The following is an 18209-nucleotide window of genomic DNA, read 5'->3' as shown; positions in this document are numbered from 1 at the left end:
TGCTTATGGAATCATGGAATGGTTTGGGTTGGAAGGAACATTACGAATCATCTAATTACAACTCCCCTGCCATGAGCAGGGACATCTTTCACTAGAGCAGGTTGCACAGGGCCCCATCCAACCTGACCTTGAACACTTCCAGGGATGGGGCATCCAGATCTTCCCTGAGCAGCCTGTTCCAGAGCCTCACCACCATCACAAGCAAGGAATTTATTCCTACTATCTAATCTAAACCTACTCTCTTTCAGTTTGAAGCCATTATCCCTTGTCCTAGCAATACAGGCCCTTGTAAAAGTCCCTCTCCATCTTTCTTGTAGCTCCCTTCAGGTGCTGAAATGTGCTGTAAGGTCTCCCTGGACCCTTCTCTTCTCCAGGCTGAACAACCCCAACTCTCTCAGCCTGTCTTCACAGGAGAGGTTCTCCATCCTTATCATCTTCAAGGCCCTCCTCTGGACTCACTCCAGCAGGTCCATGTCCTTCCTGTGCTGGGACCAGAGCTGGATGCAGCACTGCAGGTGGGTCTCACCAGAGCAGAGCAGAGGGGCAGAATCCTCCTCTCCTGCTGCCACGCTGCTCTGGATGCAGCCCAGGACACATTGGCTCTCTGGGCTGGGTGCACACGGCTGGGTCATGTCCAGCTCTCACCCAGCAGCACCCCCAAGTCCTTCTGGGCAGGGCTGCTCTCGATGTGTTCATCCCCAGCCCGTGTTGATAATGGGAGTTTGCCCTGAACCAGGTGCAGCACCAGCACTTGGTCATGTTTAACCTCATAATATCCCCATTGGCCCACTTCTCCAGCTTGTCCATGATGTTATTGAAAAGATGTTTCTATGTTTCTGTTAGTTGGAAGAAGGTAGATAATGTAGATGAGAGAGAGGGTGAATGAATTCGGCTCTGACGGAAATTTTGAATGCACAATCTACACCAGAAGCATGAAAAAAGATCCTGCATTAGATTTTAAACCTTAGACATGGAGAAGATACAGAGATATGGAAGGTAATGAAACAAAATAGAAATGAAACTCCACCCTATTTTCTATACAGCATTTCATCTCAGATTTTAAAAAAGCACATTCTTTTTTAAAAGTGAGATGTGAAAATGCTGCTAAAATTGCAATTAATAGCTAGTAATTATTTAAGAAATTATGGTAAATTAATGTAACTGTGAATTTTATTTTATAAAGCTTTTGTTTAATCTTTAAACTGCTGTATCACACTGTAGATGGGGAGCAAAAGGCCTGTTGAAATGAAAAGAAGATGAAAAGAGAGTAAACTAGAAGAGGAAAAGGATTAAAAATTCATCGTCATTCTTTGTAACACTAAGTGCCAGCCTTTGTGCCTTAATGTACAAAGATCTCACTTCATTTACTTACGAAGTTTATAGTGATCTTCTGTTCCCTTTGGTACTTGTATGTCTGCTCATATTAACCAGATCAGCCAATACATCTTTCTAGAAGCTCTGTCTCAGATCTACCATTGCTTTTTCATGTGATAGGTTTTACAGGCTAATATTCCATACATTTCTTGATGCAGTATACAGTATGCACTCCTTCAAAATAGTAAACTGAGTTTCTTAATGTGCTTTTTGGATTTATAACCATATAGCTATTACAGTGTTTTTTCAAATTCTCTAAAGTAGTCCATATCTTCATGTCAATCAGAATTTAGATGACGATGTTCAAAAACACTTTGCATTTATAGATGTATTTATACAGACCCTTACACCAAATGTGTCTGGTGTCCACACATTCTGTTAACATGTATTGCTGAATTCTGGTAAGAATTACCGTATCTATGTTTCTGCTGCTACATCTAAAATCAATTACTTAAGTTCAAAGCAATTATGTTGGTGATACCCAGATCCCTCAAAACTCAGGAAAGCTGCTCACATAATGGTCTTAAGTGAGGTAACAAGGCTGAGAATAATGATGAAAATCAAGGCCTTACAGGTTTTCTTCCATCTTTCCTGCCTTTCCTATTTTAGAGCATTTAAACAGTTAAAATACTAAGTATAAAATGAGGTAATCAGCAGGAGAGACAAACAGGAGAGCAGGGCAATGTTAAAACCATTCTCAATCTGTGCAGTAAAAGTTAGGCTGAGGACAGGGCAGAGGGCGGACTGCGTCAGCTGAACTTTAGATCAGTTCAAGCCACCCAAGCTACAAACAGAGCCTGCTGCTTCTCAAGGCTCTTCTGAAGTCTGACACAGTTGGTGCATATTTGATTCTATGACTATTTTCAACAAGTTAGGCAAACTTTTCTAGATTTGAGGTTCTTTATTTTGAAAAAGCAGTAGAACATTTGTTTTCAGTTTAGCAACCTTGGTGTTTTGTAGAATGTGTCTTTCTGTCCTGTTCATGTTTATCCAGTTTGTTATTACAGTAATCTGAAAAGGCAATCTGAATAGATATGGAGTCAGGAAGTGTTGAGCTCTGCCATATGATAGTGGTAGAAATTAGATGACTTCATTCCAGCTTAATGTGTGTTTTCTTCAAAGCTAGTTTTAAAACCTACTTCAGGTGAGCTCTTACACATTTCAAGAACAGAACTAGAGTGAGTTGTAGGTGTGACTTCTGTCTGTGATTAAATGTAGGTCAGAAAGGGTGTGGATTATTAAATGTGCTTTAAACTGTAAGGAATGGTTGTCCTTTTGTATAATTAGTGCATTGACTGCCTTGAAAGTTGCTGTAACAGGTTTTAGGGCTTTTCTGGAGCACCAGAGAGTTGTCAGTTTTATTAAGAAAAGAGGCTTGTAACATAATCATAACTGATTTTTTCTAGAGATTTTGAAGTTGTTCCTTTAGATGCAGTGTTACAGCCTGTTCAGAAAGACTTTCCTTATGAGATAGATTCAGCCAGCATTAAAAAACTTCAGCCAACAAACTGGCTCCATCTCATTTTACATCACAATGATGACCTCTTTTTAATATAAAAAATATTGATGTATGTATTTTATCCAGAAACACTCTGTTGAGTAAGTAACCAATATGTCTTTCATTATCAGCTATTGAGTCTCTCAACAAAGGACTCTCCACTGGGCTGATAATCAGAATGTGAGAAGCAGGTCTTTACAAAAACCTTACTTTAGGCTGGGAGTTTATGGACTGTGTGGAGAATTTGAGAGACTGGCTTACTCACTCATTACACTGACTCAGTTTTTTGGCCATTTCTCCAGGCATATATATAGAGATGAGTTTCCTTGTTCATCCTAGAGCTCTAAAAGCTTGAAAGTTTCTCCACACTTCCTAGAGTTTATTACAAAAACAGGTACATATAAAGCAGTATTTTCTGCAAGTTTGTGAGATTACCTCTGGTTTTATAGGGTATATTTCTGCTTCTGGATTTTTAATTACTCACTTTTCAACTTTGGGATTTCTAGCAACTCCATATATTGTATAACTTCAGCCTGACACTCAAAGCACCATCCTTTTCACTACTAATTTGGTCCTGGTCTCCTAAATTTTGTTGGGATGTTGTTTACACATGAAGTATGAGATTCCTGTTTTAAGTCCACTTTTAAACTAAACTTTTCCGAAGTCCATTAAAATCTTAAATAGTTAAATAGTGGCTGTAATCACTAACCTATTTTATAGGATTGTTACAGCTTTTTTATTACAGGGAAGTTTTATTCTAAGTGTGGGTTGTTGCCGATATAAACAGATGAATAAATATTTTGGCATAATCTGAATCAGTATGTTTAGTTTAAAAGGCATCATGAAGTTGTTCATATAGGTACATTTTTTGTTAGTGACTAACAAAACTATTCTTGAAAATATGATTTAATGTTTATCCATCATAAGTTAACCAAACCCCAAATAAGTAGGCACATACATAAATAAGCAAGACATAACCATACAATTTATCAGAACAATGACCAATTAATCATGTAATTGAACATAAAAATAGATGTGCATTTACATGTTGAAAACTTTGGTTCAGTATTGTCACTTTGCCCCATTTATTTTGCCATAAAATGGAATTTAGAATTGCTTTAGATTTGCCTTCAAGAAATTTTGTCTTGGGGGAAATCACCAGTGCTGAGGTAGCTTCCTTGCACCTGTTTTGTAAATCCTGGTATTATAAGAATAGGTTGGCATAGGGAGTGATAAGGACTCTGTGTCTTGTTTCTTTATGTAGAGCTTCCTTTTGTGATATTAATCTATATCAAGCCTAGAAACCAGGGGAGCTATGATCCATCAGTTGTTTCTGACCTTGGCACCTGATGATTAAGCATAGCGGAGAAGCAAGTCTGGAGCTTGCTAAGGAAATGCCAGGCAGCAGGGCAGAAGACATTGCTGTGTGTTAAATCACAGATAAAGTTGGGAAGGTTTCCAATGCCCTTTGTCTATAGGTATGCAGGCAACCCTGTAATTGAAAAGGTGTCTGTAAGCTTCATCTAAGCCCTTAGTATTACAATCTGATTTTCAGGAAACTTAGTCCCTGCAGGAGATACCAATGGCATTTGCTGTTGAGTTTATGATGTTTTATAATATGTTGAAAAGGCAAACAAATGCTTTTTGTACAGTTTACATTTTTAAACATTAACCCAAAAGCTAAATGTGTTGGGATACTTTGTTGTTGCTTGTTGTCTGTAATACTCAGCTTTTTAGTAGATGTTGGGATACTTTGTTGTTGCTTGTTGTCTGTAATACTCAGCTTTTTAGTAGATGTTGGGATACTTTGTTGTTGCTTGTTGTCTGTAATACTCAGCTTTTTAGTAGATGTTTCTTGGTAATCACATACAGCGGTGTGATCTGCAGCTGATTTCCCTGTGAAGGACAGCTTTCCCCATGTTGCTTGCTTAAGATTACTCGTCACAGCTAAATGACGAGTAATAGAATGACCCTTTAACTTGGGTGCAAATCAAAGAAAGGTATCCTTAATTTCGGAGGTACCCATGTGGAAATTTGATTAAAAAAATTTCTTAAAGGCCTGGGAATGAGAAGAATATAAAATCCTGAAGGTTTGCAGTCTCTGTAGTTCCAAAAAAACAAACAAACACAAAAAAGTAGCGAAAGCGGAGACTTGCGATAGAAACCTGACCCAAATGTTACTGACTTTCTGAATATCAATAGTGCTTAGGAGTATTTTGAACTTTCTCTATAAGTATTGATAAGAAAAATATATAGTATCATAGGTTCAGTTAGAGAGTTTTGTAGATTTCCTTCAAGTGTTTTTGTTTGTATCAACTAAGTAAATCTCACACATATAGCAGTACAGTCTATGAAAATTATCACAGAATATGTCAACAGAGATTGTTCTGGTTCGGAACGATCCAAGGCTGGTGCCGTGCAGATGGACAAGGCTGTCTGATTTCTAAACAGTTAATTTGGCCCTCCTGGGCGCTGGCCGCTCTCCGCCACCCAGCGCTCCCGGTCCCTGGGCGCGGCCGGAGTCTCTGATAAGTACCTGTGTGCACCTCTCAGCAGGAGCTGTGCAGAGCGAGGACAGTGGTAATATGAAACCAGTCTCGTTGGTTTTTGTTCATGGCCCTGGAGGCTGAAATCTGCATTCCAGATGAAACCTCCAGCAAATCGGAAGAGAGTCTCTTTTTTTCCTACTTTCCTCGGCTTCAAGGGCGCTCACCCGAGTTGGCTCTGCCCGGCCGGGCACTGGGGGTTCTGCAAGGGCTTCTGGAGGGAGCACAGGAAACTTCAGAGTCGTTAGCTCGGGTTTCCATTTGACATTTTTTGGCGATTATGGATTTACAAAAGAAGTTCTTTATCCGAGTGGAAAGACTGTGCAAAGGAATGCGTCAGGAATTTTCTGCTGAAAACCACCCAGCGCTGGCGCACCGGGACAAGGAAGTAGGGAGCAGCCGCGGCGCGCTCGGCCCGGCGGGGCGGCTGCTGTAGCTGCCGGGCGCTGCGGGCTCGGCGCGCCGGGAGCCGGGGGCGCGCAGCCCGTCGGGGCGCGGAGCCCGGGGGGACCCTTGGCCGAGGCTCCAGCCGAGGTTAGTGCTGTGACAAACCCCTCTTGTGCGAGGGAACAAGTTCCAGACGCTGCCGAGAACTTTTTTTTACGGTGGGTCGTTCTGCTTCTCCCTTGGCGGAGCGGGGAGCCCCGACGGCCGGGGCGGAAGGAGCGGCGGCGCGGCCCGGCCGGGAGCGCGGGGGCGGCGGCCTGCGCGGGCCGGGCCGCCTGTTGCAGCGCCGGCAGCCTGAATGCGCGCAGTGAGTGTTTGCTCAGCAGTCAGCAGCACGGCTGGAAGGGAACCTATTCGCTACTTCACGCAACATGGAAGAACGTAATGGGATGCCTGACTGTAGTGAGCTTTTAGACCTGAAGAACACAGCAGAAAGCAACCATGACTCTCTCACTACATTTTCTGTGAAAACACTGTTCGGATTTACAACCAAGTTTGAATCTACAGCTCCCGAAGAAGAAACAGTGCTTAAAGCATTTCAGCCTTTGCACAGCAATATAAATACTCATGCTAACACCTGGCATGAGAGGAATGATAATGGTTGTAATGCGGACTCAGAAAATCAGCACAGTGTGAATAGTACCAGTGGCCAAGCTGACCCAATGTCTGGCAGGCAAGCAGGCCTGGAGCTGGAGTTAGCTGACCAAAACGAATCACTTCTTCAGCATCTGAGGTTTGTTCAGACTTCTTTGTCTGAACTGGACAGTGATGACAAGGATGCTATTCTTGTACAAGGTACTTTGGTTCATACAACAAGTGACACAGAATCGGACACGGAGAATAAGGATCTAGACACCGATGAGAACAGTGCAAGCAAATACGGGCTAAAAAATGCTGCTTTGTCTGCTGAGGCCTTGGACAATAGCAGTCAAAATAAGGAAGAGTCAGAATCAGAAGGGCACAGCAACGTGGTGACACTGTGTATACAGATGACATTGAGTTACACCCACCATTCTCTAAGCAGCTCCCAAAAGAACTGGATGGTATTCTAGAGTATGATTCCAATGGAAAAGACAAAATGTTAATGGATGAGCAATTTACTCGTTTTCTTGCTACAGGGGAATGCCCTCAAGAACTTTCAGATGAAGAACAAAGACCTTCAGCTGATAATATATCACTCCAAAAAACAGCACTGGCTGAAAAGACTTTCCAGCTGCCTGCTTTCTTTAGTGGACTACGTGTGAGGAAAAAGGGACTAACCACAGAAGATGGGGAAACTGTTACAGAAATTAAACCAAGGGAGAATGATTTAGCTGTGCTTAAATTACAACAGCCTGTTAAGAAATCCAGTATTGCATCAGGTTTGACCAATAAAAAAAAATCATCTGAACCTAAAGCAAATCCCACTTTCCTAGAACAACTCTCGCACTTGTTAAACATAGACGTCTCCAAGAATGAAGATAGAACTGAGGACTCTGGTGAGGGATCTGGGGAGACCGAGGACAGTGATGAAGCTCAGGAGAACAAAGCCTCCAGCAAAAGAGAGCTACGATTTCCCTCTGAGGAGATAAAATCAAGCCCTGCTGAATCTGCACTGGATGCCTTTAAAGCTTTATTCACACGGCCTCCCAAGAAAGAAACAACTGCAGATCCTTCAGAGCTGGAAGCCCTAAAACGCAAAATGAGAAATGAAAAAGAGTCCTTGAAAGCTGTATTTGAAAGGTCAAAATCAAAACCTGGGGATGGACCATCAGACAAATCTGTAGGTTGAATTACTTTTTCTTCCTAAGATCTGGAAGTGGAAGGATAAGAAAATAATGTCTTGTTTAAATATTATTGGTGGGGACTTAAGATCAAAATGTCAGAATTGGTCTCTTCTTCTGGCAATCTCAAATTTTGGATTTCCAGCTGAGGAAATCCTGGGGCTTGTTTGTCAAAATTTTTGATCATCTGCCATTGTAGCAGAATTTGGCCACAACTGATGGTGACAGTAAAAGCCTCTCAATTAGATGTGAGAACTTAAAAATCAGCTTCTGATTTTAAAAGATATCTACATAACAGTTCTCCATATGTTAATTACAGCTTTAAAGCAGTTCGATGCTGCAGATATTTACTGTAATATTATTTAATAATTTCTCAATCTTACTCTGTTTTCTTTCATTGAGGAATTTATTTTAAAAACTAATATTTCATTTTAGCTGTAGGAATAATTTTATGATAAGAATTGATAAAAGAAGTTGTGGGTGATTTTCAGCTCAGTTTGTTGAGGACATAGAACCTGAAGTAATTTTTCTTTCTTGTTTACATGCATATAACTGGCTTTTCCAATTTGATAAGCATTTAAACTTATCCAGGTGTAAGTTAGTGATTTAAATTAGACAACTCAAATTTTTTATTAATATAAGTGTTTGCAGCATTAATGCTCTTAGGCATATGGAAATGTGGTTAGTATGTTTCTAAGAAAAAAAAATCAATGCAAAGTTTTTATACAATCATAAATTACTTTGAATGTGATTTGAACTCTTTAATTAAATGAGTAACCTTTTGGTTGGCATTCCCCCAACTCAAACTTCTTCCATCGCATCTTTGGCAGACGTAATCAGCCCAGGAGAGTATTGTTGGCTGAAGGGGGAGTTACCTGAATAATTCAATTTTCAGGATTGGGCCTTAAACCTGAAGCTACTTAAGTTGATTTTCTGTGTTGGTTATACTCTCTTTAAATGTTTTATTCTTGCATAATATAAAAAAACATGTAAAAAATCTTGGCTAACACTTGGGTAGACTGATAATACCAGTTTGTAGTAAATTACCTCTGGGGATGAGAAAACAGGTATTCATTGGCTGTGGCATGTACAGCAATTGCAGCCTGTGTGTGCCCTTCCCATTCCTGGCGTGCTCCTTCCTGCTTACCCCAGTCGCTGTGCTGGCGTCAGCGTTCGTGTGGCTCACAGCAAACCTCTCTGGGAAGCTCTCATCACACACAGGGAGGGCGGAGGCACAGGACTCAGCAGGAGTGGCTTTTATAAATGTCTGCTTAGTGTCCGGTCTAGTGCAAATCTGTATTTTCTTAGGGCAAAGCCAGAGTCCAAGGGTCTAGTCTTTCCCTTCCTCCTGTGGGCCATTCATGGGGCCATTTCCATATAGTGTTTCACTGTTGTTGCACTTGTGTCTATGCAATTACTTGTAGTAACATGTTGTAAGTCAGATTACAGAAATATTGGAGATCTAAAAAAACACACACAAAAAAAATCCCTCTATAAGAATACTTGTTTAGTGGGTCATTCCCCCTCCACCCCTTCCCCATTTAAAGAGTTACTTTGGCATTCCAGTTGACAGTGCGGTCCCATTAACAGCTGCAGCATTACTTTGATGTGGCAGTATTACCTGGTATGTGGACTGAGCAATCTGCGGGGGGTGGGGCAGGAATTTCATAAACTAGCTCTGCTTCCAGAAAATTATATTGTCAAATGATGTCTTAGGTGAATTGCTCTAATGTTTACTTGTAAGAGGAGCACGGATGGGTCTTTTCACTCTGGAGTAAAGACACAGGAAAAAAACATAACATTCATGACCACCTCGGTGGTTCACCAAAGCATAGACAGCTCTCCACAGTGATGTGAACAGTTTCAACTAATCATTGCATGTCACATGCATGATGCTACTTTCCTCCTTAAAAATATTTTTCTGCACTGATTTATTTGTGTCCCTTCCAACCACCTGAGCACTGTTTCAGTCAGTAGAATGAGACAGATAATCTTTCTGGAGCACATGTGTAGAGCTGAGCATGACAGTTGTTGTTTGGAATCAATTGATACTGCAGACTTTAATTTTTTCTTGCGTAATTTTAACAGCCTGACCTGAGTCCCTCAGAGCAAGATGACAAGACTCCAGGGAGACTCCAGACTGTCTGGCCGCCACCAAAAGCAAAGCATGAAGAAGTAAAAGTAGGATTAAAGTACACAGAAGCAGGTAAAACAAAGAGGCAAAGCATTTACTGAAATTAGTTTCTGACATTTTTAATCTTGTTTAATACAGAGATGGTGATAAGTCACAGTATTTTCTTATCTGAAAAAACAGACCTTTTTTTTTTATGTGTGGTTTACTGCTACTTTTTAATTCAGCATCTGATTTTTAAATGTAAATGGCTAAATACGTGTTGGAAACTACAAACTTGCCTGTACAAATTTGTGAGGAAAGGAGTGGGTTTTTCTGGTAAATTAAGTTATCCATTTCTAGTGGGATTCTGTTCAAGTGAGTGACAGATTAGTGAACATGTGGCAACATGACTGCCTTTTCTGATGCCTTGGTGCAGGGGGCAGCTCCCTGCTGAACTCTGGTCTGGCTGGAGATTTTCTTCAGGTACTGTCCAGAATGTAAACAATACCATTATTACAACATGTGTATGAACAGAGGAATGCTCATATCCAGTCAGGTCACTTCTATAGCTAGCCACATGTATTGTCCTGTGCAAGGGTATTGAAAGGATATGTCCAAAGTGCAGTGCTAATTATCAGATAAGCTTTCCGCAGAAAAAATACTTCTTGGGGTTTTTTTGTTATTTTGATATTTACATAGCATATTTAAGAGGGAGAAAGTGATTATTTTAGCCACCACAACTCTGGTACAAATTTATATTCTTGAATATGAAACAGTAAGTCCTCGATATTTAGAAATTAACCATAAACTGAGGAACAGTCTGAAATATTAAAGCACAAGACAATAAACCATCTCTTCTTCAGGTACCTGCAGATTTTAGAAAATACCACCTAAAAAGTGTTAAGTGGAACTTAAAAGAAAAAGCTTTTATACTACTTTGCTGTGAGAAATTGTTCAGGGTAACGCTGTATGGTTCTTTCTAATTCCGCTGGGTATCCATCTGACCTTGTATATGAGAAACAGTACTCCTGTTTGTTCTATCTACTGCTTTTTGTTGCTTAGTCTTTCTCCCTCTCTTTCCAGTTTTCTCTGCTTTAATCTTTCTTTTTTTGTAAAGAGGGAATAATACTGGAAGTGTAAAAGTTGTTGGAAGATTGAGAAAACTTGGTTTTGACAGAAACAACATTATTCTAATATATAGAATTGAATTTAATGTATAGAATTGAATTTATGGTGCATCTGATTGGTCTAAAGTGTGAGAGTCTGTCACTTAGATGACCAGGACAGGTATTCAGCTGTTGGCAAGTTCATGTTACTCTTAGATTTTTATTATAGGCTATATGCTTGCTATATTTAATTTTACCTAAATAACTATTTTTCCTTCTAATGACTGTAATAATCTGTGGTGAAACATATGCTTAAAGAAAGAAAAGAAAACTGAATTAACAAAAGCTCCAGATTCTACTACTTGTAGAGAAATTAGGTCATGCTTTCTTGAAATTTGAATAGGAAAGACAGACTGGCTTAGAGCCCATGTAAATTGTTACTCTTGTTACTGTGATATTTTGGGTGGCATTGTCATCAACATGTTGATGGTTTGTTTGCTAAGTCAAATTTTTATAGACCAGATTCTGCAGTTCATTAGTTGCTCCAGCGTCTGGCAGAGGGATTTGAATGAAAACAAACCACTGGTGATTCAGCTGGGATGGGGATGTAAGCAGTGCTTTTAAAGGAAATAGGCAAAGACTATGTTTGCAACATACATTAAGACTGCAGTAAAGTTATAGGTGTGCCTCAGAGATTGGTAGGTTTGCTTCTTTCAGCTACTCACGGATGCCCGGAAAGCAGTTGTAAGTTGTACATGATGGATCACTTACACTGGCTTTTCTGAGGACCTGGGTGACTGTTTTGAAGCTTTATGCACAGGAATAAATATATAGAGTCTTTACAAGTGAAACAAAGTACTGTTCATGAGTAGTGATGATAGGTTAAAAGAATGGGGTTTGTATTCAATGTTGGTCTTATTGCTGGGGTTTGTGGGGTTTTTTATGAGTATGAAAGTGGCAATATAGCAAAACTTAAAAATTCACTATCTTCTCTCTGACAGTAGTAGGTACCTTCAAAGTGCGTGTGTATACTGGCATTTCCCCTAATGCCCCTTCACATCCAAAATTCCCTTCTAGCCACCAGTACTTTAGCAGCTTCTTGACCCTCTTCTTTTAATAAGTGGGCTTCTTAAAAACAAGCTGTAATGCAAGTTAATCATCTTCTTTATTTAAACTGGCTGGTCTCAATCAGAATCCCTATTTCTTACTTCATTGTCTTGTCCAGACAACTAAGATCAAACGAAAAATTCTTGATCTCAGAATGGAGTTCAAAAACTGTGTGTGGCAGGGATGTTTATGATTCCAATCTTCCTCCACTGATGTTTCCTGAATAGATGAGTATCTATACCATTAAAAATGCTAAAGTGGTTCGTTTTATTAGCTTTCAGTCAACAATATATGTTGGTGTTTTGATTTCTGTGATCAAGAGTTTCATCTACCAAAACAAGAGGAATTTATATAAAAACAATAATAAGAGGATTAATTATTAGGTAAGTATTCATTTAACACAGCTTTATTTTAGGCTTAGACAAAATATATGTTCAAATCCAAGGATAAATTTGTCTTTGTACTTCTAACCAGGGTACACGAATATGTACATATTTTATGAGGTAGCATAGATTTTTTTTTTCATTTGTCATGATAAAATAGGATTTAAGTAAGACTGAAGAACTTGAAAGTTGGAATACAGTAATCTCTTTTGCAATTCTACATTGTGTCTTTGATTTATTTTCTTCATCACCATGCGCTGTGACAACTATGACAGGAAGGCAGGGATATTGAGGGAGAGTATTCCTGGCTTTTTGATCTTTTCTCACCTCCTTGTCATGTTTTTCCTCATTGTTCTTATTGCCTAGTGGAAGCAAGAAATTCAGGCTTAATTTGGCTTACGCAGCAGACATCACAATGACTCATAGCAGCTTGGAGGAGTAGCTAACTCCCTCCTGAGGCTCATAGTCTGGCTTGATGTGTGGGAAACCAACTGAAAAGCAAATGGACATAACAAGGAACACGTGTGTGAGGCTGACTAGGCCTGTTAGGAATATTAGAAGTGAAAGAAGTTAGGGATAAAACTGAGCAACAGGTTTTATTCATGCATTTGATAACTGTTTGTGCAGTCCTAGTATTGTCTCCTGCAGTATCTGAATCTTGAGTTGTTAATTTTGAATTGAATGGATGATGTTACAATATTTTGGTTTATCTTATGTTTTCTTAATTCTTTAATTCCTGTGTTTCCACAGAGCAAGTGACTGTGTTGTCAACTGGCTCTCTGTAATTAGCACAAGCTGCTTGCATGATTCTCTAGAGAAACTGGAACTTCTTTGAAGTGTGTCTAAAATAGCTGAAGTCCAGAAAGTCTGTAGTACATTAATGTCCTGGAAGACTAGAAAAAGGATATTTTAATTTATGGTTATTCCATGGAAATAATTTCCATGGAATCAAAGACATTTCTGTGCATATATTTTTGGTTCTAAATTTCTGTTCCTCTGCTTTAAGTGGTTTTTTTTTGTTTTTCCTCCATAATTCTCAGGGAGACTTCTCACATTTTTAAGCATTAATTGTGACAGAAGGGTAGATGTGCCAGGCATTATGTGTAGTGAAAATACCTAGCCAGAGAGAGGAGGCAAATTCATGTCTATACTGAAGAAATTAATCTGTGATACTGCATCACATTGAATCCACATACAATGAATATCTCAGCTACTGTGTATGACTAGGTCAGCACTTGCAGACACATGTCCAAGAAAAGAAGTTTAGACATGGGTTCTGCAGCTCATAAAACTACTTATGTTTGAAGAACATAACATAAGTCTTCACATGAAGGTGTTACAGATATACAGATTCTGCTATTCCTATTAAAAATACCATTTTAGCCTTCAGGATCAAACTAGTTCTCTTACATACAGCAGAGAGAGTTTAGTCTTTTGCTTAGCAAAACAGAAATGTAAAAAGTAGTAAGAGGGAGAAGTACATTGACATTCCTTCTGGAGAAAACGTTAAAAAAAGCCACTTGAAACATTAATTCACTTAGTGAGGTTTTTTCATTTTCTCATTCAGTGTTTTCTTTTTAATTCAACTGTCTGTACTAAATTTAAAAACCTCATTTTTTCCCAGTCTGTCTGTTCATCAGGCTTAAATCTGCAGTGAGGTAATGGTGTCTCTATGGTGCCACATTTTCTATAACAGAGTCTGTGATGTAAGCACAATTTTCAGGGTAAATAAGAAAATCAGGAGGTGTCTGAGAGAGCTCTTATAACACAAAAAATGTCTGGGTAAGTGGTGAACGAAATACAAAATAGTGGCAGAGAAACCTCTGCCACTATTGCCAAGTCTCATATATATCAAATCTTTGATCTCCTATGCTCTCAGTTCCCAGCAGCAAAATAGCTTTATGGCCATGATGTAAATGCAGGGAATAACCAGCTTATGTGAGAGAAAGAGAGGCATAATGGTTGGCACAAAAGGATGAAAGATAAGAGTATGATTTCTTATCTTTCTTTGACATAAGCTTCCTTTGTGGCCTTGAACAGTTTGTGTTTGTCTTTAAAAAAAGACAATGCTCGATGTTGTTAAGTGTCCTGAAGGAAGTTTTTGTAACAGTGGCTACCAACAGTTGGTTTTATCCTAAGTAAAAAAAAAAGACATTTTTTTTGTAATTTCAGTTTATTTGGTTTCATTGTGGTGTTCAGGGTTTAGTTCTGGGATTCTATTATAAATTTTACTGTAGTGAATTAGATCAAGCAGCAGTATAGCAAACAGCTTCAAGATAATGCTTTTGCATTGCTTTAAGATAGTGCTTTTGTGATGTAATGGTCACTGATCAATTTGATGTGACCTCAGAGTGCATGAAGTTTTTGTAAATTATTTTACTACATTTTACTGCATTTATTGTGCAGCATGACAGGTGCATGTTATTTGGTGTTTCATAATCAGACAGATACACTAGAATGTGTTGGAGAAGCTGAGGGTTTTATTACAAGCCAGATTTTTGTAACCATATTATGTTCTAGAGTAACAATGAATTTTTTTTCCCTTACTTATGCTAGCTCAAGCTATGATTTTATGGATTTAGAAGGTATTGGGTATAATTCTGCTTGGAAATCTGTGCAGCCACAGACAGGTTGTACATGTGCTGATCACTACAGCACTTTTCCAAATACCTTGGAGAGCTGTGGGCTAAGATTTAATTTGAAAATACTAACGAAAACCATGCTCAAAACCAATCAAGCAACAAAAATATCCTTTGCTTTTCTCTCCCCACCTCAGGTGATACTGTCATTCATACTGTGCCTCTTGAGACAGGAACGAAAAGATAGGCACCTGTTGATGATTAATATTTGTTGTTAAGATGTTTGTGTTCCATTTTCAGTCCTTTAGCTGCTTTTTGGAATGGCTTCAGGAAAGATTTGGGACCTTTCCAAGCTTCAGTTTATCCATCTGTAAAATTAGGATAAGAATTCTGACCTATTTTTCAAGTCAGATAAAATTCCCTTTCTGTTTATAGACTATTAGCATTAGATAGAGATGCAGAATAGGAAAGAATACTGACTTTTTAAATTTAACATCTTAAAAAAAACCCCAGACTAGCCCCACACTTACAGAATGGTAATTGTCTGTACCTAAGGCCATGTGATAAAATGTTCATGCCTTCCCATACACTGAAGCTTATATTTTCACAAGGTGAGGGGGAAGAAGAGTTATGCTCCATTTTTTAAATAAAAATCCCTGCTTTATTTTTGTTATGCGTACTCTCTGTAGAAAGGTGATTTTAGGAGACCTATTGTTTTTGAGTCTGGATGCATGTTTTGCAGCAGATGCCTGACAAGGACAGATTTTACAGTATCCAAAGCCCTGTCTGGATACGCACATATGTGTAGCCATGGATACCAGCATGCTTAAGATTCACATACAGAGCAGCTTCAGTCCACTCAAAGTAGAAAGCTGATTTCTGAGTTTAATATTTTCCTAGAGGGAAGATTAGTCTGTTGCCTGAATATAATGAAGGCAAATAGTGTGATTTCTTTTACTGTAGTTTTTATTTTGAAATGTAGACCCCACTATGGACCTGAGCAATCTAATGTTGCAAAGACCCAAAATAGTCACAGGGTTTTATGAGACGATTGTTGTTATATAATTGAAATACAGTGAAAGAGCAATTGTGTATACAGGAAGAATGACTTTGTATTTTATTTTCCATGGTTCTGTTTCAAAATATATGAAGCCCTTCGTGTAACAGAAATGTCTCTGAGTTTTACTGAATTCCCTTTCCCATTCTCCAGTCTCGCTGTTCATGTGTTGTGATGCTTTCTGAAAATTTGCACCTGCATTTAGAACTGCTCTTTGTCTTTCTTCTTCGATGAATTCAATATCAGCCCTGCCAAGTTTTCTCCCTCTGCTATGGCGCAGACATGTACTTTTATCAGTAAAAAACCCAACCCTATTTATTGTGCATTTCTTAGTTTTGCATATATCGATGTTCTGAGTTTGACAGCAGTTCTGAACTTGAGAGTTGCTGAGACTGTACTGGGGAAGCAGTGTGTCTGTGTGTGTGGATGTGTATTGTGCCTACATTCACCCACGTATGCACCCACGTTTGACTGAGTATGCACCTATACTGCATGTGTAGTATACATGCATTCTCAAGGTATACTTACTGTATATACCATCCAGTGGTTGTGGTGGTGTTACAGATCTAGAGTAAGTACTTTGTGTTTTAAATTTGTGCTAAATGAAGTCGGTAGAGTCTGTAATTCATCAAAGAAAATCTGTAATAAATCTGTTCCTCGTGTTTGCTGATAAAGTGTTACTTGTTTACCATATAGCATTGGTGAACGTGGTCCTGTAATAGATTGGTTTTGTAACTACAAAGTTGGATGTTTATTGAGAAAGAATTAATATTGAATGTCCCCAGCAGCAGCACCTGTCATGTTGCCTTTCTGGGAGGGTGAAATGACAAGCGAAACTATTCATTTCTGCTATTAGGTAAATGAACTGTAACTGTAACCCCTCACAGCTGAGGAATGGCCAGGCAGATAAGTTACTCAGGTGACTGCTTCTGAGTAGTGCTTTATACTGCGTTGCAGTCAGAAAGAGGAGTAACTATTTTCCTCATTTCCATAACAGGCCGTCAAGGGGGTGCTGGTTTTCCTTAGGAAGCTGGTTTTCTGTGGATATATTTCTAATATTCTTGGGGAATTCAGTGGATATTGTGAAGATACTTCATGTCCTGTAGTAAGTTTACTCTGATGTCCTCTCTATTATCTCAATATCTGGACAATATTTAGATACTGGACTATTGGCTTGTTTTGGGCTGTTTTCCACAAGTCCCTCTTCATTTGTCTCTTTTTCTCACAGCTATCATATTTTCACTGTACCAGAATCTTTAAGGTGCTGAGAATGTTTGAAATTTTAGGTTTGGAGTGTTCTTCCATGTCTTAAAAGTGAAACAAAAAACCCCAAAAACTAAACAAAAATTAAGTTGAAGTGAAGGATGTCTCCTCATTTCCCAGTCTATGGAATTGGCATCCTTACAAATAGTGAATTACAGGACTGTAAAAGAGTTCGAGTGCTATGGGAAGTAAAGAAGAGAGGACAGATAGGAGTAGATGGAATGGGGTTGAGGGAAGGAGGATTAGAATCGTGTGTTAAAACAACATGCAGTATTGTTTTATCCAATCCCCTATCCCTAAAAACCAGGTAATTTTGTGAATTTCTTTGAGCATAAATAAATTTTAATTTCCTAGTTATAAAAGGATGCTTAAATGCAGTTATGCTTTATAAAAACCAATCAAAGACTGAACAAATTACATTTTGAAAGTTGCTCATTTGTAATTTTATTGGAAGAAAAGCCTGAAAATTTGCTGCTGTTTTATGACTGTAGCCTGAGAAAGCCTGGAAGGTCGCATCAATGCATCTGTAAAAATAAATAAAAAGTAATAAAAAAGGTGTAGCTGTGGTGAGTAGGTTCTGACACCTGGTGGTTAAAGACGAGAACTACATGCAGAAATAGAGGAGGGAACAAATGCTGTAGTAAAGGGGAGTATTGAAAACGGGATCAAGGGTTACCGCGCAGGGAGAAAAGATTAAGAAACCCTCACTATTCTGAAATTTAATGAATCAGTGCAATTATAAGTTAATGATTTTGTTTATACCACAGGGTGTGGTACATCTCAAGAAAGGTAGATTGCACTCAAGTTTTCCAGCTTTTGTTCTCTAATTACTTCTAAATTGTGTTAACGTTATTTTGCATGTTTCCACACACCGAGTTTAATATGTATGGCTTTTTGCAAAAATGAGTGTACTGACCAGAAGTGGCTATATAGGTCATTTAACTTCAAAGCTTCTACTTTCTACATGAAGTTT

The 18209-nt window shown here is 38.8% G+C and overlaps 2 protein-coding genes across 5 annotated transcripts in view; both read left to right on the top strand.

Moving 5' to 3' along the window:
• FMN1 (formin 1) overlaps nucleotides 1-18209 on the top strand; it is a 188556-nt gene that overhangs the window by 43033 nt on the left and 127314 nt on the right. For all 4 annotated transcript variants that reach the window (XM_010391382.4, XM_010391389.4, XM_010391377.4 and 1 more), the window contains exon 4: nucleotides 9717-9834. In XM_010391382.4, the coding sequence (XP_010389684.3) occupies nucleotides 9717-9834 (118 nt within the window). The remainder of the gene's footprint in view (nucleotides 1-9716; nucleotides 9835-18209) is intronic.
• LOC120410014 (formin-like) lies at nucleotides 5397-6939 on the top strand. The gene has a single exon (XM_039552059.1). It carries the CDS (start codon nucleotides 6237-6239, stop codon nucleotides 6915-6917), a length of 681 nt encoding a protein of 226 aa, XP_039407993.1. The 5' UTR covers nucleotides 5397-6236; the 3' UTR covers nucleotides 6918-6939.

This window comes from Corvus cornix, chromosome 5 (genome assembly GCF_000738735.6).
Source record: "Corvus cornix cornix isolate S_Up_H32 chromosome 5, ASM73873v5, whole genome shotgun sequence".
NCBI lineage: Eukaryota > Metazoa > Chordata > Aves > Passeriformes > Corvidae > Corvus > Corvus cornix.
Note: the sequence above shows the minus strand (reverse complement) of the source record. Positions and strands in the feature narration are given on the sequence as shown.

Coding starts and splice junctions, on each gene's coding strand:
- LOC120410014 (XM_039552059.1), top strand. CDS start 6,237: ATGGAAGAACGTAATGGGATGCCTGACTGTAGTGAGCTTTTAGACCTG.